Here is a 24,524-nt window from a genome sequence, read left to right on the forward strand (position 1 = left end):
GGGATGGGGAAGAAGCAACACACAAGTTCATCTCCAGGAAAATGGATAAATTGTCGTGTATCTATTTAATAAAGTGCTATTTTTCAGCTGTACTATTTAATGAGCGACAGCTACATTCTCCCGGACATAATGTGTGCAAAAACAAGGTTACAGAATCCGTGCGATATGATTGCATTTGTATGAAGATTCAGAAGCATGCGAGACTAAAGCAATTGGTCAAATAAGCCTTCACTGTTACTGTATAATTTGTACTTTGTAATATCTGGTTATTGCATGGTTCGTTAAGCTTCAGGCTAACAGAAAATTAAGCATTAACTATGGTGCCAGGGGAAAAAAATCTGCGAAGTCAAAACGTTTAAAAATCCATCTGCAAATTTTTAGTAAATCTCCGTGTAGGAAATTGGAGAGATCATCTTGGGTTATCTTTAAAATGCCGTCGGGGATGCCAACTTCATCCTGAATTCCGTCCTCCCGCGGGCCACCCGAGCCTGACATGCGGTCCCCTATGCACGTTAACTGGCCGTGACACCTGTCCGAGCGCCAGGTGCCCGCTGCATGCCTAGGCCACCAAAGTGTGCTGTGTGGACGCTGTCACTGCAGAAGGCAGAGCGACATGTCCAGGGCGCAGATCTCAGCGCTGGTGTTCGGCGTCGGAGGGTTTGGAGCTCTCATCGCGGCCACCGCCTCCAATGAGTGGAAAGTGACCACGCGAGCATCCTCGGTGATAACGGCCACTTGGGTTTACCAGGGTCTGTGGATGAACTGCGCAGGTAACGCGTTGGGTTCTTTCCATTGCCGACCGCACTTTACTATCTTCAAAGTAGAAGGTAAATATAATGGCTTTGTTTGGGGGTGCAAGTAAACTGTCACTTTTGCCCTCGCTGTGCCGAAGCGGCTGCATCCGGCCGGCTGTTAACTCTGTGAACACTGAGCGTCTCAGTCAAGGGCCGGGCATGGCCTGGGAGGGGGTGACCAGTCTGAACGTGGCCTGAAGGGACGTCATCCCCGGGAAAGGGGATCAGGCCACGGCTCTTCTGCAGATAACGACTGCGTTGAGGGATAGACTCCAAGGGACAGGCTACAAGTGGCTGTTTTATGCATCTATTCTTAAAGATTCATTGATTTATTTTAGAGAGAGAGAGAGTGTGTGTGTGTGTGTGAGTGTGCGGGGAGGGGGGACAGAAGGAGAGAGAGAGAGAGAATCTCAAGCCGACTCCCTGTTGAACCCCTGAACACAGAGCCTGGAGCCTAACGTGGGGCTCGATCTCACCACCCCGGGATCATGACATGAGATGAAATCAAGAGTCGGCTGCTTAACCAACTGAGCCCCCCAGGCGCCCGCAGAAATGACTCTTTTAAAAGCTCTTTTCAGTTTCATGGAGGGTTTATAGACAGGTATGTGCACATCTAATACACACACATATACACATGTACACATACCTATTATCAGTAAATCCTATGTTATCCCATATTCCTATATTTCCTTGGCCGACTGAGCATGAGGTACTTACACACACGAGCAGAAGCGTATACGAATATTCATGTACATATTTAGGGCAATAGGAGCTTATGACTGGAAAGACAGTGCTGAGGAAAGAATTCTGTTTACAGAGGGGTTTCTATTTTTTTAAAATCATATTGAATGATAACATAGCAGAGCAAGAAGAATTTCAAAAGTAGCTCATGAACTTTACCTTTTTGTTACTTGGTTTTATTTATTTTTTAAAAAATGTGTAAGCAAGCATTCATCATTTCACCTGTTAGAAACTCTATTACAAGTATATGATTACAAGTATATGATTCTTAGAGAAGGAGTTTTTTTTCTTTAAAGGCATTTTCATACCTCAGGATACCTCCAGGGAAACAACTTTTGCTTTCATGTCGTTATAAGAATCACTATTTGCCTCTGCTTTCTGTCTTTTCAATGTGTTTGCAAATCTGCCATGAGCTCTGGGTTTATTACGTTAAAAATCACCCATTGATATTTTATGAAATAGAGTCTTTTTGCAGCCAAATGGCAAAACTGTACCTTGGCCCCAGTAAAGAAAATGAAAGAAAATGTTAACTAGGAAGTTACTAAAGCATAATGTTTTATGGGATTTTGTGTAAAGTATTCACGTCATTAGAGCACAATTCATACCAAAGAATGAAGAGAGAATATTTAGTTAAAGTCAGGAGAATTCTAAAGATAAGCAATGGACGGGGCGCCTGGGTGGCTCAGTGGGTTAAAGCCTTTGCCTTCCGCTCAGATCATGATCCCAGAGTCTAGGAATCGAGCCCCGCATCGGGCTCTCTGCTCAGCGGGGAGCCTTCTTCCCTTCCTCTCTCTCTGCCTGCCTCTCTGCCTGCTTGTAATCTCTGTCTGTCAAATAAATAAATAAGATCTTTAAAAAAAAAAAAGAAAAGATAAGCAATGGACATGTTCAGGCTCGGAGAGCCCACTTAGGCGCTCAAATAACAAACTTTCCTGAACACCCAATCAAAGAATCAGGGTTATATTTCTTATAAATATTTATATTTATATTGTAAATATTTATGTTTATATATACATATTTATATTCTAAATATTTATATTTACGAGTCCCAACTTGTAAACTTACTTTGGGCTATTTCAGAACTGCTCCTTCTCCTCTGGAAGGTTTCCATAGGTACAAGGAGAAATTGTAGAAGGAGAGGAGGGTTGTGGGGACCATGGCGCTGTTCTGCACATCTCTGTGGTTCTTCCTTCTCCATGGAGCCCCTGTGGCCCACTCCCATCTTGGGCAGCGCGTAGAAGTTATGTCACGTGGGTAAGTGTAGTTCTTTGTTCTTTACTAGATTCATTTTTTTTTAAGGAGAAAAAAAATTTTTTAAGTAATCTCCACTCTTGACCCTGAGGTCAAGAGTCACATGCTTTACTGACTGAGCCAGCTAAGCACCCCTACCGGGTTCATCTTTTTTTTTTTTTTTAATATGCTAAATTTTTTTTAAGTTTTTTTTTAAGATTTTATTTATTTATTTGACAGAGATCACAAGCAGGCAGAGAGACAGACAGAGAGAGAGGAGGAAGCAGGCTCCCTGATGAGCAGAGAGCCCAATGCAGGGCTCGATCCCAGGACCCTGAGATCATGAACTGAGCCAAAAGCAGAGGCTTAACCCACTGAGCCACCCAGGCGCCCCTTTAATTTTTTTAAAGAAATTTAGTTATTTGGGAGAATGGGCAAGAGAGGTTATTTGGGAGAATGGGCAAGAGAGGGAACACGAGCAGGGACAGAGGGAGAGGGAGAAATTGACTCCTCTGCCAAAGAGGGAGCCTGAAGCAGGGCTCGATCCCAAGACCTTGGGATCATGACCTGAGCCGAAGGAAGACACTTAACGTACTGCCCCTTGGTTCATCTTTTAAAAAAAAAAATTTTTTTTCTTATTACCCTTTGTTCTGTATTCCTTAATGAAACCCAACTATTTGAAAAATTGACATTCAAAGTTAGCTCCAAAATGGCTAAAGAACAGTGGTAGATTTCCGTAGGACTCCAATAGCTGCTTCCCCAAATGTATCTTAGAAAACAGGGAGTAACATATTCCAGTTACTATATAGTTCCCCCCTTAAAATTTTATCCACCTTGATTCTGCTTTTCTAGTTTAAAGATAATGCGTTCTCTATCTGCTGTGTCCCCTGCACACAAGAGGTAATTTGAAAATACGGTCCACTGACAATGCTGTGATGAGAACATGTAAAATTAATTTAACATAATCTCTCCCTGTTCTTCATCCTGAATCAAAATCTTTATAAAACAAATAAGTTGCTACAGAAATCTATTTTCAATACCAGGAACACTGATTCATGTTTCCAAAGGAAACAGGGGCTCACATCGGGGTTTCCTTATTCACATGGAATTGTTGCTGCTGATTTTCCTTGACTCTTGTTGGAAAACAGAGCAAGGGGGGTGTTGGGACAGCGTGCCAGTGGGCTCTCTGATGTCACAATCATTCCAAATCAAGAACAGAACTCAGAGCCAGTGAGGAATGAAAATGGGTATATCGCATTGGAAAATAAGGAACTACTTAAGCCTTGATGTCAGTCTGAGACAAATCTTCTTAGACTTAGGTGAGATTAAGTCTCCTCGAAGAAAGAAAAACAGAAAATCTTTGAGCTGCCAGGGTTTTCGTTTGTTTGTTTTGGGCCTTGCTGTTACGGAACCTCACTGCCGGCGCCACACCTTCTTGCTACGACCCCTCTCGGATGTCTCAGTACAGCTGTGGCGTTTTAGGGACTTTGTGTAGGTTAATAGTGACTAGAGTCTTGACAGATTGGCTGTGAGCCAGATGGTCTCTGACAAGAAGCATTTACAGTTACAGTGAAAAATACAGGCCTCTTTGACGATCGTTCTGTGGGATGAATTTGAGGAAAACACCCCAGGGACACTTGTAATTCTGTCCCCCTTGTGGCCTGCCAGCTGCTTGACTTGATTTCATAAAGCCTGTCAGTGTCCTGAGGTACGGGACCCACCACGGGCTATATCTCTAGTTCTGTCATGTTTTGTCCTTCTCTCGTGTCACCGTTAATAGCAGAATTTCAACTGTGAAAGCCAAATGTCTCTCCGAGGGAGGGAAGCAGTCATTTCTGACAGGGAACGCTGGGTTCAGAAAGCATGGCTACAAGGAGCGGCACCTCGAAGACAGGGCCCCAGACCGTGAGGTTCTCCTTGTGCTCCTGTCACCCAGGGGGCTCTGGATATTTGCAACATGGCTGAACAACAAAATAGTGAATGAGACAGATGGTTCCTGATGAGGGAAAAATTGTACTCGCGGAGTGGTGTGACTGGAGTGATTTAGGATGTGGACTCAGGCAACAAAAAGGAAGATCACTGAATTGTGATTCAGCAGACCAAACTTCAAACTCTGACTCTTTTTTTTTTTTTTTAAGATTTTACTTATTAGAGAGAGAGCACAAGCCGGGGAGCAGCAGAGGGAGAAGCAGGCTCCCCACTGAGAGGGAACCCAACGTAGGGCTCGATCCCAAGACCCTGGGATCGATCATGACCTGAGCCAAAGGCAGATGCTTAACCAACCAAGCCACCCAGATGCCCCAAACTCTGACTCTTTCATTAACTAGCTGCAAGACCTTGACTTTGCCAATGAATCTCCATGTCTCATTCATAAATTTCTTTCTCCATAAATTGAGAGCTGGACTCCCAGAGCCCCTTGAAGTATCTTCCAACCTGAAGTTCAATTCCAGGGCTTTGCAGGGCTTCACCACCTTGCGGTAGTTCACGGAAGAATTACAGCTGTAAAAGGCTCCTTTGATGTAATTTCTCATGAGATTAGTCCTTCTTTTTCTCCCGTTATCTATTATCTTAGCTGGCTTCCTGTGTTCCTGTTTAGAATCTTATCTGCATCTGGGTGGAGATGAGTTTAAATGACCTCAAATGACTCAGTGAGTAATGACCAAGTAGAGATGCCAGGATTTCAGTGGAATGAAACCAAGCGCTGTTCTAGAAGCCGGCAGTCAAATGCTGGCTGCTGCAGGAGCGTGGACCTTCTCTCCTCCCTACCTGTCTCCTCTACCTCTCTCCCCCCCCACCCCCATCCCCTTAACAGTCGTGCCATAAAAGTGGGGGTAAAAAGGGCACCTGGGTAGTTCAATTGGTTAAGCGTCTACCTTCGGCTCAGGCCATGGTCCCTGGTCCTGGGATCAAGCCCCGCATTGGGCTCCCAGCTCAGGGGAGAGCCTGTTTCTCCCCCTGCTGCTACCCTGAGCATGGTCTATGTCAATAAATAAATAAAATCTTAAAAAAAAAAAAAAAGAATGGGGGGATAAAGAAATGGCATGTGCTAGGGAAGTTTTCTGAGGATGTTTATGCACATATAGAGAACAGCTGGGAGCCATCCGAGGTCCTAGCCAGATTTCTTGCTGGTTGACATGTGTGACTTAGTCTATGATGAGGTAACAGTAAACACAATGCAAACAGTGGTAATAAATAGATGAAAACTAATTACCTTACCAGTGAGGGAAAACTGACTTCAGTAATTTAAATCCTTCCAAAATATTTCACAAATAACATGTTTCATAGATCTCCGCACCCTTGGAAGGCATTTCCCTTTCATCTCAGGAGAGGTATCCGTTTGCTAAGATTCTGACTGCTTTCTGAGATGCAGTTTCATTCATTAAAGCTGAAGCTGGGGAGCCTGGGTGGCTCAGTAGGTTAAGGGTCCTGGGATCAAGTCCCATATCGGGCTCCTGGCTCCTCGAAGGAGGCGGAGAGCCTCCTTCTCCCTCTGCCTGCCCCACCCCCGCTTCTGTTCACTCTCTCCATCTCTCTCTCTCTGACCAATGAATAAATAAACAAAATCTTTAAAAAAGTAAAATAAAACTAAAGTGAATTTTAATTTCCAGTTTATTTTCTTGCCATATTCCAAGTGCATATAAAGTTATTTAAAATCGTACAGAAAAACTCAAGTTTCGTCTTTGGCAGTTTTTACCCCCGAAATAAGCCCAAGAAACATTTGACATGTTTTGGCCCCAACAAAAAAATGACATAATTTCATATGCATACTGATGTGAGATAGGTGAATTGTATTTTCACAGTAGAATCTGGACACCATGAGCCACCATAAAATTGTCTCTCTGCCACGAGCAATGGAATGCGTAGTGCCGGTAGGTGCCCATGTTGTGGTGAAGATGGCCCTGGAGCCAAAGCAGCCAGGATTCGAGAATTCTACGTCCCTAGGGTGCAGGGTGTTCCTTCCTGGAAGCCGTGGAGATTTCCAAACACTGAATCTCCATTAATAGTCTCCTTGGGACCAGAACCTTATCTGATCCATCTCAGTGTCCTTGGTGCCCACCGCTGGGGCTGGGTCCTAGAGGCCCTCGAGAAAGGTTTGTGGATGGAACAAATGGAAGACGTTGTTCATGGAGTTAAATTGCAACATTTAATAGATGCAGAGGGAATCTCCTATCGTGTCACCAACTCTGCCAGAGGGAGAAGGCCCTAGGGAGGTGCTTAAATGGAGAAGAGCCCTGCATGTTTTTTTATGAGATGCAAGAGGCATTTTTCAAGACACATACTGATTTTTTTTAAACGATTTTATTTATTTGATAGAGAAAGAGCCCGAGCACACAAGCAGGGGAGGGGCAGAGGAAGGAGAAGCAGGCTCCTTCCCTGAGCAGGGAGCCCCACACAGGGCTCAATCCCAGGACCCCAGGATCCTGACCTGAGCAACCGCACTTAATTGACTGAGTCACCCAGACGCCCCAAGACACATACTGATTTAGAGCCTTGCTTCTTCAACGATGGTCCTCAGACTAGCCGCATCTGCATTACTTGAGAGCTTACTAGAAACATGGGATCTTGGCTCTGCACAGACCTACTGAATCAAAACCTGCATTTGAACAACATCTCCAGGTGTCTCCTATCAGATTAAAATTTTGAGAAATCCTTCCTCTTTAGGGCTTGGACTTTGGATCTAATGGACTCACTATTTACTAAATAAGGGTCTTAATTTCCCTGGGCTTCAATTTTCTTACCTGCTAGATGGTGATTAACCAAGATAGCAGAGGAAAACGCGTTGTTCAATGCACAGGCAGAGACGCTCAGCAGAGGGTTAGCACTCATCCCTGTGAGTAGGTCTTTCAGCGCCGAGAGAGCTCGCATCTCGATCGTGGTGGGGGTGACTATTACTTTTGTTCCATCAATTTGTTTCCAGCCAGGACCACTGTAGCTGCTTCCTGGGATCTGAAGCCTGGAAGACGGGAGCCTCTGAACCCCAGGTCGTATTTATGATATTGCAAAGAACACTGTGCTCACCAGACACACACTGTTTATGCTTAGGATTTATTAGACCCCATAGGGTGAGACTGGGCTGCATTCCGAAGTCAGGTTCTCCCTACGCATGTGGGGATCTGTTCGTTACAACTGTCACAGGCTGCACCTGCTGGAAATGCAGAGAAAAAAAAAATCCACTTTCTGCTCACCTCATTGAGGAAGAGCTGCACCAAACCAAGGCTAGGCAGCCAATTAAAGGATAAAGATTTACTCAAATATTGCTAGCCTCAAAGACTGGGAAAAACTCTGTGACAGTTTAATATATTGATTTGAATCACATTCACATTTTACAAAGTGCTTTCACGTAATTATGTTTTTTCAAAAGATGGCAGTCTGTAGCCCCCATTATGTGGGCAAACTCACTGAGGCTCACAGGGGAACGTATTTATACCTTTGTATGGTCGTCTACAGATTTTGGAGGGAAATATTCAGCATTTTGTACTAGCTCCCAAACCGGTTTGAGTCCCAGCTCTGCTGCTAATTTTTTTTAAAGCATTTATACAGGTTTTTGGAAAATAAATCAGTTTATCATATACTCAAATGTATGCATGACTTTCTCATAGGACTTCTTTCTTGGTCTTCTGTAGTTTTTGTTTTGTTTTGTTTTCTAATAGAGCATCTCCTGCCTTCTTTAGTCCAGATTTCATAACTGCATTTAGGAACGAGATCTAATTCTATAGCATTCTATTGCTTGGTGAAAATAGGTCATTATTGCCATTTCTGGCAGAGACGGTTGACAGGAAACAGGACAGGAAATGATGTAATGATTCCAGAATTGTGTATTTCCCCTATGCCCTGCTGTTTGGGGAATGACCTTACAGCTAACCAGGAACTTGCCACGAATCCTTGTATGACCTTGTGTAAGTCACTGAAATTCACTTTGTTCCCCTTTCTTACCTACAGGATGAGGAGGATGGGATGGAGGACATCTAGTTAATACCTCAAAAGTTTGTGGAATGATCAAGAAACATAGTCCTATTACACGAAATAGACTTTTTTTTTTTTTTAAGATTTACTTGTTTATTGGAGGGAGAGAGAGCACGAGCAGGGGGAGCAGCAGAGGGTGAGGGAGAAGCAGACCCCCTGCTGAGATCATGCCCAGAGCTGAAGGCAGACCCTTAACCATCTGAACCACTCAGACACAGACTAGAATGTTTTAAAATGTACCTGGGAGCGCCTGGGGGGCTCAGTGGGTTAGGTGTCTGCCTTCAGCTCCGGTCAAGATCCCAGGGTCCTGGGGTCGAGCCTTGAATCTGGCTCCTTGCTGGGCATGGGAGTCTGCTTCTTCCACTTCCCCTGCCTGTGTGCTCACACATACACACACTCTCTCTCCTCTCTGTCAAATAAACACTAAAATATTTTATGACTAGATAGAGAAAATGTTGGGATCTGTTTTAGTCCAGGATGGTAAGACACACAGACCCAGAATGCTGTCATGAAGGAAGAAGTTTTTAAACTCACAGACCCCTAGAAGCTGGAGGCCGGTTCCCCACACCGGGCCACTGGGGAAACCCCAGAGCCAGTGGGGGCGGCAGGAGTGAGAGGAAACCCTGGCCAACACCTTCACTGTGGTTTTCCCTGGGAAGGCTCAGCAGGTTCGGGACTGGCGAGCCTGAACCACCTCAGCGGGCTCTGGGGTAGGGGCTACATGGTCTGTACCTGGCCCGGGCGAGGGAGGCGGGGTGGGATTGGGGGAAGGGGGGTTTGGGACCCAGGAAGAGCCTCGTTGTGTGCAGGCTTGACAGAGAAGGTAGTTGATAGGTGTGGGTGTTGGGTGTGTTGATTTGCATTTGAAAGGTGACGTGATCATTAGCCCCGGGCTGGGGGGCAGTCTGGGGATGCCCAGAGGACAGCCTGAATTCTCCTTTGGTGTTTGCACAGGTAGGGGAGCGAGGCGAGTGCTGGGTTCTTCCCCATCTCCTTAAGGCTTCACTTGCTCGTCTAATCTTCAGGATTTGTTTTCTCCTGTAAATATTTTGTGTGGAAAGGGGTCGGGTTTATTTTTCACAGGGTTCACTGCTCCTTGGTCGGCTTGTTGCCCAGCGGACCATACGTACCACAGATCAGCTCTCTCCAGTGTCCTCTGTCCCTGCCTTCGACGACCTCCCCTCCCCAGGGAGACACACTCAGAGGACCCTTTCTGGGGACACCCTCTGCTGGAGCTGGTGATTTCAGAGCTCCCTGCTGCTCTGCCTTTTTCGGCCATTCCAGAACATTCAGAAAGCTCTACTGCTCTTCAATGAACTCGGGATAATTAAGCTGCCTTTCGGGAGCCAGCTGGTTTCCCGGTTAGGCTTTGGCCAGGTTTTTTGTATGTATTACAGGAAAAATTGATTACCAAAGGTTGACAATTTGGCAAATGGCTGTGATGTTGTATTACAGCTACAAAGGAAGCCTGTGGGTAGTTAATTCAGTTAGTCACTAATGAGTGCCTTCATCAAAGCATTCATTAGGTTCCTGGCACAGAATATAGGTCTGGGGATGCAGTGAGGAAAAGGAAAGAAGCCTGTCCTCCGTGGGTGTGCTGACAATCATTTAGCGGACAATCAGCTCGGCCTGGTAAGTGCTACCTGGTGGTAAAGTTCAGGGAGCAGGCGGGCTTCCCAGGAGAACTAGCGCGGGGTCTGTCTGGAAAGATGGGTGGAAGTTGGCCAAAGAGAGAGACAGGGAGGGCGTTTCAGGCTCCGGGCCTCATGCGGCTTGCACTTATTAACTGCATGACTCTGGGCAAAATGTTTGACCCAGGAGCTCCTCCATCTGTAAAATGGGAATAATATCATCTCCTTCAGAGGGCGGTGGTGAGAATTAAGTGAGTCCCTCTGTGTAGAGCGTGTAGAGCCGTGTCTGGCCCGAAAGGCAAAGGTCTCAGAGCAGGAGGGGACCGAGGGCCTGAGCACCCGAGGGAACGGCATTGTGTAGGGGCTCAGAGTTGTGTGGGGAGATGGGAAAAATCAGCCTGCAGGTGTCGGGAAAGGGGAGCTTGCCAAGGGACCCTTAAGCTCTATGAAGAAGTTTTGACATTGTCTTGGAGGAGCTGGTGGCCCGCGTTTTCAAGAGATCCTGCTGTATTTCATGTTAGAACCAGAACTAGCAGGGCAGCAGGGGAACAGGCAAGGAAGATGGTTAGAGGTAGAACTGGTGAGCTCACAATGGAGTGACTTGTGAGGGATGAGAGGCATCAAGGTCGGCGCTGAGCACTCCTCGCTGGAGACTTGATGAGCACTGACAGAAAGTTCCTTGCAGAGCAGGTGGGAAGGTTAATTCCATCTAAGGTACCATTAATCGTATGAGAATGTCAGAATGAGGAGGGCAGTAAGCCCCTGCCTCCTATATTCTGTACTTAAATTGCATAGTGCTGGTGTCGGGCACCATATTTTAAGGGATGTGGACATAAACCACATTTGCTGATTCTAGAGGACGGTGACGTGGAGGATGAGGGGTTCTTGAGTTAAATTCACATGGGCAGTTATTTTTACTTGGAAAACAAAGAGGAAGACTTTGCTCAGGAGGGGGAGTGGGAAAGAGACAAGTAGCACCATTGGGTAAACTTTGCTATGGAATCAGATTTAGGGGCACTATGAAAAAGAAACTTCTTTGAGAGCGGCCCCAGAATGGAGGAGGTTGTCTCAGAAAGAACCGCCTAGAGGGGCGCATACGTGGCTTAGTGGGTTAAGCGTCTGACTCTTGGTCTGGGCTCAGGTCATGATCTCAGAGTCCTGAGATCAAGCCTCATGCTGGGCTCTGTGCTCAGCAGGAGTCTTCTTGAAAGTCTCTCTCCCTCTCCCCCAACTCTTGCACAGGCTCTCTCTTAAAAAAAAAAAAAAAAGAAGAAGAAGAAGAAGAAAAAGAACTGGCTAGACGTATCCAGGGAAGGCTAATGATTCTCTGCTAAAACGGTAGTCCCAGAACTGGTTGGGAAGATAGAATAGGTCATCTCTAAAGCCATTTCTAGTTTGAAATCTGAGTTCTGTGAATGTGTCAAAAGAGAAATATTTCAGCACCAATCTTCCTGATTTGCTATTGACTTAAATACTTTTGGGCAATGCTCGGGCTCTGTGCTGAGCACTTGGGAACACAGCAATAAAGAAGAGACTTTGTCTTTGCCCTAGAACAGAACACTGTTTAAAGTAGGAAATGTTATATATGTTGTATTAATGTTATTGTATTTAAACCAATGTATTAATATATGTTAGAGTGAATTTAATTAATATATAATTCATCATCTAAATTGATGTTTTAAATGGTCCTGAGCAAACCCAAGGGATGCCACCTAACCCTTGCCAGGGAAGGAATGACTTCTAAGTCCAGGCATAAAGCTGAGTGATGGAGGCTGGGGGATAGGAGAGATCAAGTCCTTCCTTTAATTAAATTTCTTTGGATCAATATTTTTGGTTCCCATGTACCAAATATAGTCCCTGTATAAAAACTAGACCAGCCATCCTGTTGGGAGACTGATTTTCTCCAGAACACAATATGTGGACTTTTGGCAAGAGAGGCAGAGGGAAATTAAGGCTGTTTTCTATCTTACTATAACCAGATGTTCTCATTTAATCCACCAGCAAATACTGAGCCAGTTTTATCTGGGAGTTTCAGCCCGCTCTGCAGGACTCCTACGACTGTCCCTACTAAACTGATTCTCTGCTGCGCGAGACCCTTCCTTGGCTCTGCGCCCTGGCTCTGCTTTGCTCGGCTCCCAAGTTCCTGGAGATCAGCTGATGCCCGCTCTCCTGTTTGAACTTGGACCTCAGAGCCCTCGCTTTGTTCTGCGTGCTAATGTTTGGGTTCCAGGCAGTGGATCTGTCTTAGTCATGACCTTCCTGCCTGCTCTTTCCAGCCTGCCTGGCTGCTCAGTCCTGACCCACTGTCTTCCCTGATCCCCAAGCCCTGGACTCAATTGATCTTCCTCCTGGTTCTGCTCCCTCCCCAGAACGTGCCCTTCTTCCACCCTCTTCCCCAGGAAGAACTACTGCAGTAGGTCTGCAAGCTCCTAGTCAGCAAACGGGCATGCAACCGTTGGGCGTGGCCTTGGGAGGGGGTGGAGCCGCCAAGAGGGACCAGCAGACGCTATTCTAGAATTATCTGGGATCCATTTAGATCATCTGGGGAAATACCCATGTCATCCTACTGACAACCAGCCTCTCTCCCCGATTCAAGTTGGGATTGGCGGAGTTCTGAGCCTGACCCGTAGGTAGTGCTCTTCCCCTTGAACGTCCTATGCCGGCTGCAGCTCCGACTCTTTCCTGCAGGGGGCGCGCGGGTTCTCGTGGGGGCAGAGACGGCACCTCCGCTTTGTGCTGCTCTTCCTGCTTCTGCTTCCGGCGCCTTTATTAAGGCTTCCTAGGACGGGTGGGGGTGGGGAGGGGTCGGCCCTTGCCCAGGGCGGCGAGCCGTCCAGCCTGTGGTCCAGCTCCACTGGGGTTGTCAAGCCGATGCCCACTAGAGGGCTCACACCGCGTGGGCGCCCCCGTGCGGACGCCGCTGGTTCTACAGGTGACCTCGCGTCTGCGCCATCCTCGCCAGGCAGGCACCTCTGCACATCCTCGCTCACGCGCACAGACTCACGTTCACCGTGCAGGGACACACGCACGGCGACACCCCTACGCCCAGGGGCAACCGCAGGCCCCGCACCAAACGCCACCCCCACCCCCGCTCACCATGCAGGACGCGGCACAGACCAGCCGCCGCCGCTGGCAGAGTCGGAGGCCGGACTTGGAGACCAGGGTCTTCACGGACAGAAATGAGGGTCCGCAGGGCCGTGGTGGAGGGTGGGGGGCTCCGTGGGTTAAGGCTCCCACTCTTTATTTCGGTTACGTCATGATCTTGGGGTCGTGCGATGCCGCGCTGCGTGGGGCTCTGCACTCGGTGTGGAGCACGGTTCAGATTCTCTCTCCCTCTCTCTGTCCCCCTCTCTCTGCCTACGTGTGTGTGTGTGTGTGTGTGTGTGTGTGTGCGCACGCGCGCACACAGGCTCTTTCTCTCTCAAAAACAAAAAACAAAAAATGTGGATCTCCTGCACAGAAACGGTTGAAGATTTCTGCTCCTCAACACCAGAATAAGGAGCATTTCACCCTGGAACAGGGTCAGCAGAGAACATTTAGTTTCTGCCGTCGTCCTTAGTGCGTCTCACAGCCCGGGGATACGAACACCCGCCATCACACGGTCCTCTTTGTCCACTAGGTGGACTCGAAACCGCCCTGCCTTCTTCCACATCTTCTCTGCTTGCTGAGGGTTCCCTCAGGTGACCTCTGGGGTCTGGCGCACACTGAGTCCTCCATAATGACCAGTTACCTCCTTTCCTGTCCTTCCCCTCCCCTTTCCCCCCATCTTTTCAGAGCGCAGACCCTGAAGCTTGACTTCTTGGCCAAATCCCGGATCTGCCCTTAGTAGCTGTGTGACCTTGGTCTATTACTTAACCTCTCTGTTTCAGTTTCTGTATCTTTAAAATGAAGCTGATGATAGTATCTTCCCTATGAGAAAGGTTAGAGGAGGTGATATATGAGTTAGCTATTATTGTCATGTGCTCCAAGCTACAATTCTAACCTTCTATTTATTTTTTATTTTTAAATTTCATTGAAATCCTTATTTCTTTTTTTTTTTTTTCTTTTTAAAGATTTTACTTATGTATTTCACAGAGAGGCGGGGGGGGGGGGTGGAGCACAAGCAGGGGAAGTGAGAGAGGGAGAAGAAGGCTTCCCGCAGAGCAGCTCCCTCCTGGGAACCTGGGATCATGACCTGAGCTGAAGGCAGAGGCTTAATTCTAGCCTTTTAAGACTGTTTGGAATCCTGACTTGGTCATCTTCATATTAGTCACTCTCCCAGCTTAGCATCTTCTAAAAACCTGCAGCATATTCCCTGTGGTCTCTGTGGGATTCCTTCTGTAGAGATGAAGACACCCGCCACCCTCCCCCTGCCCTAGAATTCCAAATTTGGGAGGATGACCGCACAGCCTCACTTCCTTGCTTCTTCCAAACTGTGGACTCCAGGCTTTCACGGAGCCTGCCTCTTTGGAATTCCGTGTCATTTCCCTTGTATCTTTCCAAGACCCTCCCTCCTCCTGACTTTCTCGCTTGTTTGGAGGAGACCACCACTCAGCTGGCCCCCTAGGCTGAAAACCTGGGGTCACAGAACTCTCGCCTGCTGCTTCTTCAGAGCTCACATCGGGTCAGTTGCCGAGTTCTGTAGATCCCACCTGCACTGCTCTCCTTATCTCCTGGTGGGGAGGTGCTCCCCTTTTTTTTTTTTTTAAGATTTTATTTATTTATTTGACAAAGAGAGAAATCGCAAGTAGGCAGAGCAGCAGGCAGAGAGAGAGGCAGAAGCAGACTCCCTGCTGAGCAGAGAGCCCAGTGCAGGGCTCGATCCCAGGACCCGGAGATCATGACCTGAACTAAAAGCAGAGGCTTAACCCACTGAGCCACCTAGGTGCCCTGGAAGGTGCTTCTCGCCTGGGCCTCAGCCTCCAGGGACTCCCTGCTGAACTAGATTGGGACCAGACATTAGAAAGACATGACTTTCTGCTCTGCCACTTGCTGTAAGCAAGGCGATCCCAGGCTGCCCCAGAAAACCTGCAGAGGCCGAGCTTGGCCAGCTTCATCCTGGGCTTTATTCAGGTTCCTTCAGGGAGCACTTAATCTATGCCAAGCCTCACACTACACAGCACCTCATTTAACCCCCAGAGTGACCCTCTGAGGTAGGCTCTATAGTCACATTCATTCTAGAGCGGAAGCGACCAGAGTTTAGAGAAGTTCCGGAACTTGCTCAATTTCATGGCTAAGGCGGCGGCGGTGGCAGAATTCAAATGTCCGTCTGTGGCTCCTGAAGCCAGCAGACTGCCTACCCACCAAGGACCTCGTGGCGGGTTCCTGGCTCACGTTCTTCCCAGTCTCCCTGCTGCAACCAGATTGGACTTTATGCGGAATCTTTTTCCTCGTCTGTGCCTCTGCTCACGCTGTTTAGGGCTAATGCCTTTCCTCCCTACCCTCTGTGTCCTCCCTCGAATCTCCACCTCAAAGGCCACCTCTCATGCAAAGCCTTTTTCATCTTCTAACCAGAAGGGGCCTTTGTCTCCGTCCACGCGTGTGGCACTTGGTACTTCCCTTGTTGTGATGTTGTCTCTCTGGCTTGTGTTGCCGTCACTCATGCACTTGTCCTCACCCACCACGAGCTTATAAACCCCCCGAAAACAGAGACCGAGCAGTGTTTCTCTATCCCTTGCCTAGAAGGGGGCCCTGCACTAAATCTCCACTGTCTAGGTGCATGCTGAAAGAGGGAATATTTTGTTGGCTTGAATGAATTGCAAGCCTAGGACCACAGGGGCTGGTTCACCATCCCTGGTGCCGTAACTGAGTCTATCTGGATGGTTGCCAGGCCCACATTTCTCCTTCCTGTCTACAAGCACAGCGTGGGGAGAAGTTGTAAAGCATCTTAGTAAACTGCTCCAAAATGACTGGGTCCAGTACGGCGCTTCTCACTCTCAGGAATCATGCTGGCTCCTGGTGGGGGCTTCTTTGCTTAGGAAGCACTTGAACCCATCTCTTCAGTGATCTATTTTAGAATTTACCAGGGTGTTGCTACCCAGCTCACGGGGGCAATTTCTGGCATGTACCGTTTTGAAATCTGGGACCTTTCCTTAATCCCTAGTCTTCTCTCCGGTCTTGTTTTCCTTCCTTCTAAGATCACATCTGGCCCTTTCCTTCCGATGTTCACATCATGAAAACTCTTGGGACCATTCCCAGTGTTTCTCCTGGACCGTAGAAAACAGCCTCCCTTGGAGAGGTGAGCTGAGACATCAGAATGTGATAAAAATGACTCTGATTATTCTGATCACTTGAAGGATTTTCTGTCCTCTGAGTGGTTCTGGGCTGAGTCCGCCTCTCAGTAATTAATGACTTTGAGATATGGATGTGGCTGCTGGTCTTGTCCATAAGTCATTCAGCCATGCATGACCACAGTCAGCAGAAAAAAACAGCCTCTCTAGCTCTCATCGGCCGGATTCCGAAGAGGGGCCAGACCGCTGGCCATTTCTGCTAGGGCTCAAGTCTCTGTGTTATGGCAACGCAGTAGAAAGTGCAAGGTTGACATAACGTGCCATTCACTGAAAGGAGCCTAAATTATAAGCACCAACTTTCTCTAGATAGCCGAGTGCCATTTGGGTTATCTGTGTTACAAAACAGGTCTGAGGATGATTGCTTTGGAAAAAGTCCTGCTTTTAGGTGTCTTACTTTAAGTCGCGACGAGGAGTGGAAATCGTTTTCTAACAATAAGTTATTTCCTTCCTGGGATTTTTTTTTTCCTGTCAGGATTTTCCCCAACCACACCCCACCCCCAGTTTCACTGCCCCTCCTTAGCTTCTTAAAATACTTGGGACGATCTTTTATTACTAACTTAGCTCACGGGTCTTCTCTTCCAGTGTATAAATCTTGACTCTTCCCGTAATCGGTATGCATGTATGCAGGTATGTTATTTCTTACTCTGTAACCTCTCTTAGCTCTCATATCTTTGGTTTTATTTTTCCCATGTGTAAAAGTTATGCTCTGTACTACAGCAAGCTGTGCAGACCGATGCTATCATTTAGATGTTTATGCCCCAGTTCAAGTGCAGCCCAGGCAGGAACCAGACTTTTTCAGGGGCCCCGCTCTCCATATTGCTGACGTTTCCTGGTGATACTGACAATGATCTTCTCAGCTACCTGCTGTTATCCTATGTTTGCTAAGGGGATATGGCTTCTAGAAGAGCCCCCCCCCCCACCTCTCCCAACAACACTGCGGGGCATAGGCTCCTCCCACTTAGAATTCCAGGGCTAGCCGGTCTCCCTCAAGGTCATATTTCCACTACTGCTGGCCTCGGATGTCCCTGTCTCTATGCTGTCTCCTCTCCTCCTTGTGTTAACTGCAGAGAGACTGTCCCAAGGATCCCAAGCCTGGTTGCAATTTCAGTTCACCTGTGGGTAGGTGTTTTCCACAATATGCGAGCTCAGCCAGGATGGTGAAGTCAGGATAATAGTGGGCCAGGACCCCGCAGTCCTCTCTGATACTTCAAAGAAGGCTGATCCTGGGACCGGGTCATGGCCTCAGGCTCCTCTCTCTCTCTCAATCTCTCTCCCCACCCTTTTTGGGGATTGATTGCAGGCTGGGAAGGAAAATAGTGCCCATTCTGCAGTCTGGCCTCATCTCAGAGGTTCAGGGATGATGGTAGTAGAGGGGCGGTGTGGGCATGTGGACAGACAAGAGGGGATGTGGGGATGTAAGAAGGCGGTCCGGTGCCAGTTCCTTTCAGAAAACTCAACTCCAGTGAGAATTTGAGAATGCGAATAGGTATTGATGGCAAAGATGTTATTCAGCTCTGTAGGCACTATGCGATTTTCTTTTTTATTTTATTTTAAAGATTGTATGTATTTATTTGACAGACAGAGATCACAAGTAGGCAGAGAGGCAGGCAGGGGTCCGGGGCGTGCTCCCTGCTGAGCAGAGAGCCCAATGCGGGACTTGATTCCGGGACCCTGAGATCACAATCTGAGCCGAAGGCAGAGGCTTAACCCACTGAGCCACCCAGGTGCCCCTGCACTATGTGATTTTCAAGTGCAAAGGGATATTTGGGGGGCAGGTGTGGTACCTAATTCCATCCCCCCCTCACAATAAAAGTTTGAATTCTAAGCCTTCAACTTCAGTTAAAAAAAAAAAAAAGTCCTTTTACAGAAATCCTGGCTAGCTGATTTTTTCTGCTGGTGGGACTTTCCTGCTGTCTCTGCCATTTGCTCTGAACTGCCTAGTCCGTGGAGCCACCCAAGAAGTTGAATATTCTTTGAGGCAGCAGGAGGGCTCAGTCGATTAAGCAACTGACTCTAGGTTTCAGCTTAGGTCATGATCTCAGGGTCATGAGATCAAGCCCCACATTGGGCTCCACACTCGGTGGGGAGTCTGCTTGAGATTCTCTCTCTGCCTCTCCCTCTATAATAAAAAAATATATATATATTTTTAAGATTTTATTTATTTATGTGACACAGAGAAAGAGATCAGAAGTAGGCAGAGAGGCAGGCAGAGAGAGAGGGGGAAGCAGGCTGCCTGCTGAGCCGAGAGCCCGATGTGGGGCTCGATCCCAGGACCCTGAGATCATGACCTGAGCCGAAGGCAGAGGCTTAACCCACTGACCCACCCAAGTGCCCCAATAAATAAATATATCTTAAACAAGTTGAATATTCCCATTTCTGGAGGCTTTGATGATTCCTGGGCTCCCCCGTATCTTCCATACATCCTTTTGCGGTTCTTGGACCCTGTGTTCCATGCTGGTTCCTGGGAAGTAAACCAGAGGCCCCAGCTCAGGCAGGCAGTGGCCTCATTAATACTAGAAAGGTAATTCCTCCCCACCCCCCAGGGACCAGCAAAGCCAAGGGGCTGCAAGGACATGGTTCCCTTGATTTCCTCTGCCTTGGGCCTCCGCTAGTTCTCATCCCTACCATGAAGCCTGCGATCTCCGAGGACTCCTGCTCCCCTCCCCCATGCTTTCACTTCTTTGCTTTATTTGACAGTAATTCTGACTATTAAAGGAATAGCGCCACAATTTTTTGTGCTTTTCACAGTACAATGACTATAGAAATGACAAGCTCTTAAGTTTGATCTGCATTTTTAACCTTTTCTCCATCATTTTCTTAAGACTAGAAAATAAAAACAATGAACTAAGCCTTGGTTTGTAGCATTTGCCAATGTCGGTGGTATAAATGGTATAAATACTCCTCTTGGGGCAGTTTCAAGCTACCACAGGACGTCCCTGAACACGGAGTTGGAAAGATACATCCACTGGCACACAGGTGTGTGGATATAACAGACCTAAAATCCTCAAGAGCATAGAGAATGATTTAGGAAGAGGAGTTTTTAGTATTTCAATATAATTTATTTCATTGTATGTTCAATATAATTTATTTGTCTTCAACACAATTTATTTCATTGTATGTTCACGTATTTCTTTTTTTTTTTTTTAATGGCTGTGTTTCAAAACAGGCATGCAAAATTCCTGAAAATGTAACAATTGGCTCTCAGAGCTCGTATGAGCCGTTCCAAGTCAGCCCCAGCATAGGGCTGGTCGCGGGTGCACGTGTTCTAGCTCGCCTGCTAGACCGCAGATCGAGGAGGCAGGTTCCAGCCTCTAATTGCCTTTGTTTTCCCTTCGGTGTCTTACACGTGTCAGGTACAATATGACAACAGGGAAGCCAGCGAGAGAAAATATGCTTCCTCCTTTGATTCAGCCTCATAGGTGACCAGACGTTTCCTATGACTCCAGCTTCAGACTCTCTCCTATCCCTAGTAGATTCGCTTCGTTTCTCTTGCTACATTTTAACTTCTTAAAGCTTGGAACTCAATCTTACTCGTGGTCCTGGACCGCCGGACCGTAGGCCAAACTAGATCTCATCATTTCTTGATCTTTTCAACGGTGGAGAGTTCACCTTTGTCCAGCCAAAATTCATCTCACTGGCTGGGGGTCTTTCAGATTCTTCCCTGTCCAGACAGCCCGCTCTTTCTGTGTTTCACATTTGGGAAGTATCTGTTCCCTTCTCTTCTCACCTTTCCTCAGACCCCTCTCTTAGAACTAAGGTCGTGCTCTCCTTGAGAGCTTGGACCTTATTCTTTTTATCTTTATAATTCCAACAAGTAACAGAGTACCAGAAGGACAAGACTGATCTTGTGCAAAGTGCTGGATGGATGGATGGATGGATGGATGGATGGATGGACAGCACTGAGGGGGCGTCAGAGCTCACCAGTCACTGATGAAGCAAGGAGTTTCTCTCTTTTTGGTCCTTAGCACTGGATCCAATATTTCTCTTAGCCAGTGCAGGAGAAACATTAATCTGTTCATTCATTCAACAATATTCATTGTTCAAGGCACTGGAGATGCAGCAGGAAACAAGACAAAGTCTTTGTCCTCATGGAGCTTGGGTTCTAGTGGGCACAGGAGGACACGAGGAGGATGCAGTGGGCTGAATGTTTGTGTCCCCCACCCCCAGACTCATATGTGGAATCCTAACCCCCAGCGTGATGGTATTCGGAGGTCAGACCTTTGAAAGGTGGTTAGGGAAGAGATTTGAAGGGATTGGTGCCCTTACATGCCAGGAGCTCTCTGCTCTCCTCCATGTGAGAAGTCTGCAAACTGGAAGAAAATTCTCACCAGAACCGACCATGCTGGCTCCCTGACCTCAGAATTCCAGCCTTTTTTTTTTTTAAGATTTTTTTTTTAATTTATTTGACAGATAGGGATCACAAGTAGGCAGAGAGGCAGGCAGAGAGAGAGAGGAGGAGGCAGGCTCCCTGCTGAGCAGAGAGCCCGATGCAGGGCTCGATCCCAGAACCCTGGGATCATGACCTGAGCCGAAGGCAGAGGCTTTAACCCCCTGAGCCACCCACTGAATTCCAGCCTTTAGAACGATGTGGTATTTCTGTTTATAATCCATCCTGCATGTGGCACTTGGTTAAAGCAGTGGAAATGGACTAAGACATAGTGACAGCAGAACAGCCCGTTACATGCCATGGAGGCCCTAATCATCCTGTCTGCATGGGTGTTTGCCGGCCTTCCCTACCTTAACCTTTTCGGGAACATTCCATCATGGCTTTTTGCTTTCTGTACTGTGTTTCATTGAATCTTAAAGAACTACAGTCCGACAAACAAGGAGCCAAGTTTGGGGCAGTGATGGATTAAATGGAGATTTTCTCAATGTATTTCCAGACTATAGGAACATTTGGTTCTCCTGGTCCATTAGTTTTTACTAAAGGTAATTCTTCCTAAAGCTACATAGGCTCGTGGCAATGCTCAAAGGAAAATATATACTTGTTCTACTGTACTGAGGGTAATTTCCTACGGCCCCTAATGGAAACATATGTCTTAAACATTCTCTTCTGTAGCCTACTTTGGCTAGTGGCCATGGATTCAATCCAACCAAACACACATACTCACCCAGCGATGCCGTGTCATCTGTTAGCCTTTCCCCTCACAGAATATTCAACATCTTCTTAAAGGTGCAAGGAAATTGTTCATGTCTATTTCTTTGTGAAGTCTTTTTTTTTTGAAGTTTTTTATTAGATTAAACACTAATATACGTGGAATTTAAACTGTCTAATGATAAATTTTTAATAAAAAATAAAATTCTAAGCTTCTGGAAGACAGAAACAGCAACTTATTTTTCTCCTCTATTGCACGGTACTTCTCTAGCTCAGAGCATAGCAAAATAAGGGCTCTGTAAGTTCATTTGTTGGATGAATGAATTTATTTATTCATGAATAAATTCTTTATTCATGAATGAACTTATTTATTCACTCATTACTTTTCTCCCTTTCCTTGCATTTTATCTGCTGTTTTCTTTATTCTTTTGACTCAGTAATACTTTTCATATCATTTTCAATAAGGGAGTTGAATAAATTCATATTGACCTGAATTGAAAAGAGAAATGGAAACAGACAGAAAATCTTTAGCAAATTGGACCAAACCTCTCCCAGGGAGTTGCAAATTAATCCAGTGAAATGTTCCGGATGTTTTGGATGAGGGAATTCTCTCCCAGACAGGTCACACTCTCTCACTAACCTCGGGTCTGGTTGAAGGGAGATCCCTCTAATCCAAAACATCCTGCGACTTTAATTGAATTATGAAACAACATGTGAAGTTGGACTCCAAGATGACTTGTAGAAAGTCTCTGGCTTGATACCTAAAACAGATGCCATTTAACAAAATAGGAAGGACAGCGTCAGGCCAGACCGTCTGAGACAGGTGCAAACAAGCTAGAGGAGGCTGATTTTTACATGATGTTAGGAGCGATGAAAGTGTGTGTCATCTGGGGTTAAACTTTAATTTCACATCCTTTAAATATAAACTACACTTGCTGGTAGGCAGACCATCTAGCAGGTAGATCATCAAGCCATCTCTACTCACTTGCCTTACTTTTTTGGTGGGGGCGGGGCAGAGGGAGGGGGCAATCCCAAGCAGGCTCCACGGCCAGCACGGAGCCCCAGGCGGGGCTCGATCTCACGATGCTGAGATCATGACCTGAGCCCAAATCAGGAGTCAGATGTTTAACAAACTGAGCCACCCAGGCACCCCTCGATTGCCTTACTTTTTGAAATGCAACTTGTTTTTAGGTTCCGCCAACTCTTTTTTCTTATCATTTACATTTCTTTAAGTGTCTTAAATTTGAAGGCAGGACAGAAGCAGAAGGGCAGGCACGTAAAGACGGAGCGGACGTCCGTGCTTGCAAGCCATGCAGAGGCCTGACCAGGCCACAAACAGCAGGTCCCAAACCAAACACATCATGTTCCCGCACAAAAACACGTCCTGTGTTTGTGCTGCTGTATACCTGCTCCTGCCTCTCGGGAGCATTTCAATGTACCCGTCTTGTCCAGCTCTATTGTTGGCATTCGTGTGTTTGCCTAGTTCTTTTTTTTTTTTTTTTTTTAAGGTTGGTTTATTTATTTATTTATTTATTTGTCTGAGAAACAGAGAGCACAAGCAGGGGGAGCAGCAGGCAAAGCAGGCAGAGGGAGAAGCAGGCTCCCCACTGAGCAGGGAGCCTGATGCAGGGCTCGATCCCAGGACTCTGGGATCAGGACCTGAGCGAAGGCAGCTGCTTAACTGACCGAGTCACCCAGGCGTCCTGAGTTTGTCTACTTCCCGAGGAAGACTCCATCTTGAACCTGGAAGAGGACAGCAGATTCCTGGGGATTACTCTGGTTTCCTGCTTAAATGGGGGCTCAAAACATATTTGTTGAGCTAGATTAAATCCTTATAGTTTCACAAAACTTACAAAATCTGCTTCTGATGAAAAACCACCTTGTGCCTTCTGGAGTTAGTTTTGAGGCAAATCCTCCTCTTCTAAAAGGACAGCTGTGCAGTTCAGGGAAGACCAAAACAAACGTGTCTCGGGCTCTGTGTTTTGCACCTTTTTAAAAAAGATTTTATTTTTAAAATTTTTAATGTAATCTCTACCCCGAATGTGGGACTTGAACTCATGATCCCCAAGATCAAGAGTGGCGTGCTCCACAACTGAGCCAGCCTGGCACCCCTCTGTATGTCCTTCATAACATTCCTGACCTTGGACTTGGTCAAGCGCATACAGATGTAGGGAGATTTCCTGTTGCTAACACGGTTTGTTCTATTCTACTCTGGCTTCAAACACTCTGCAGGTGGAGATTACCCTGGTTCCCTGGGGATGCCACTAGCCTGGAATTTGAATGGTTTCCCAATAAATATCCCTCCCAAACAGGAAAGGTAGCCTGGATTTGTAGTCATGGTCTGTGACCCTTTTCTCTCCTGATGACCTCGTAGGAAGCCAAGCGTCCTAGACTGAAGCCATTAATGTAGAATATTCATGGAGATCTCTCTCATCTCATAAGGGTCTGATAAAAAGGGGACGGTGTATGAGTTAGCCATGGTCAGAAAATCACTGTGTAACAAACAACCATAGATCCTCTTGGTCAACAACCACAAAGATTTATTTTCTGCATCTGTGAAGTTTTAGCTGGTCTAAGCTGGGCTCATTTGGATGGCTCTGCTGATCTCTACTGGGTATCTCACGCATGTGGGGGTCTCCTGAGGGTTGGCTGATCTTAGGTGGGATTGGTTAGGGTAACTTAGTTTTTCCTCTACTTGCCCACCCCCTAGGACCAGTGGGCTACCTGGGCATATCTTTTTCATGGCAAAAGCACAGCAGATGTCTGAATTCCATAGGTGGTTTTGTAAGCCTCTCCTTGC

The 24,524-nt window shown here is 46.8% G+C and overlaps 1 protein-coding gene across 2 annotated transcripts in view; it reads left to right on the forward strand.

Moving 5' to 3' along the window:
* The first annotated feature begins 365 nt into the window (after nt 1-365).
* The window catches only part of CLDN10 (claudin 10), a 128,211-nt gene continuing 104,052 nt past the window's right edge, over nt 366-24,524 (forward strand). Inside the window, exon 1 of one of the 2 annotated variants that reach the window (XM_082700700.1) lies at nt 366-827. In XM_082700700.1, the coding sequence (XP_082556826.1) occupies nt 614-827 (214 nt within the window). In that variant the 5' untranslated portion in view covers nt 366-613. The remainder of the gene's footprint in view (nt 828-24,524) is intronic. The other variant, XM_082700701.1, reaches the window with a different exon arrangement.

The sequence above is a fragment of the Mustela nivalis genome (assembly GCF_964662115.1).
Source record: "Mustela nivalis genome assembly, chromosome: 15".
NCBI classification, from domain to species: domain Eukaryota; kingdom Metazoa; phylum Chordata; class Mammalia; order Carnivora; family Mustelidae; genus Mustela; species Mustela nivalis.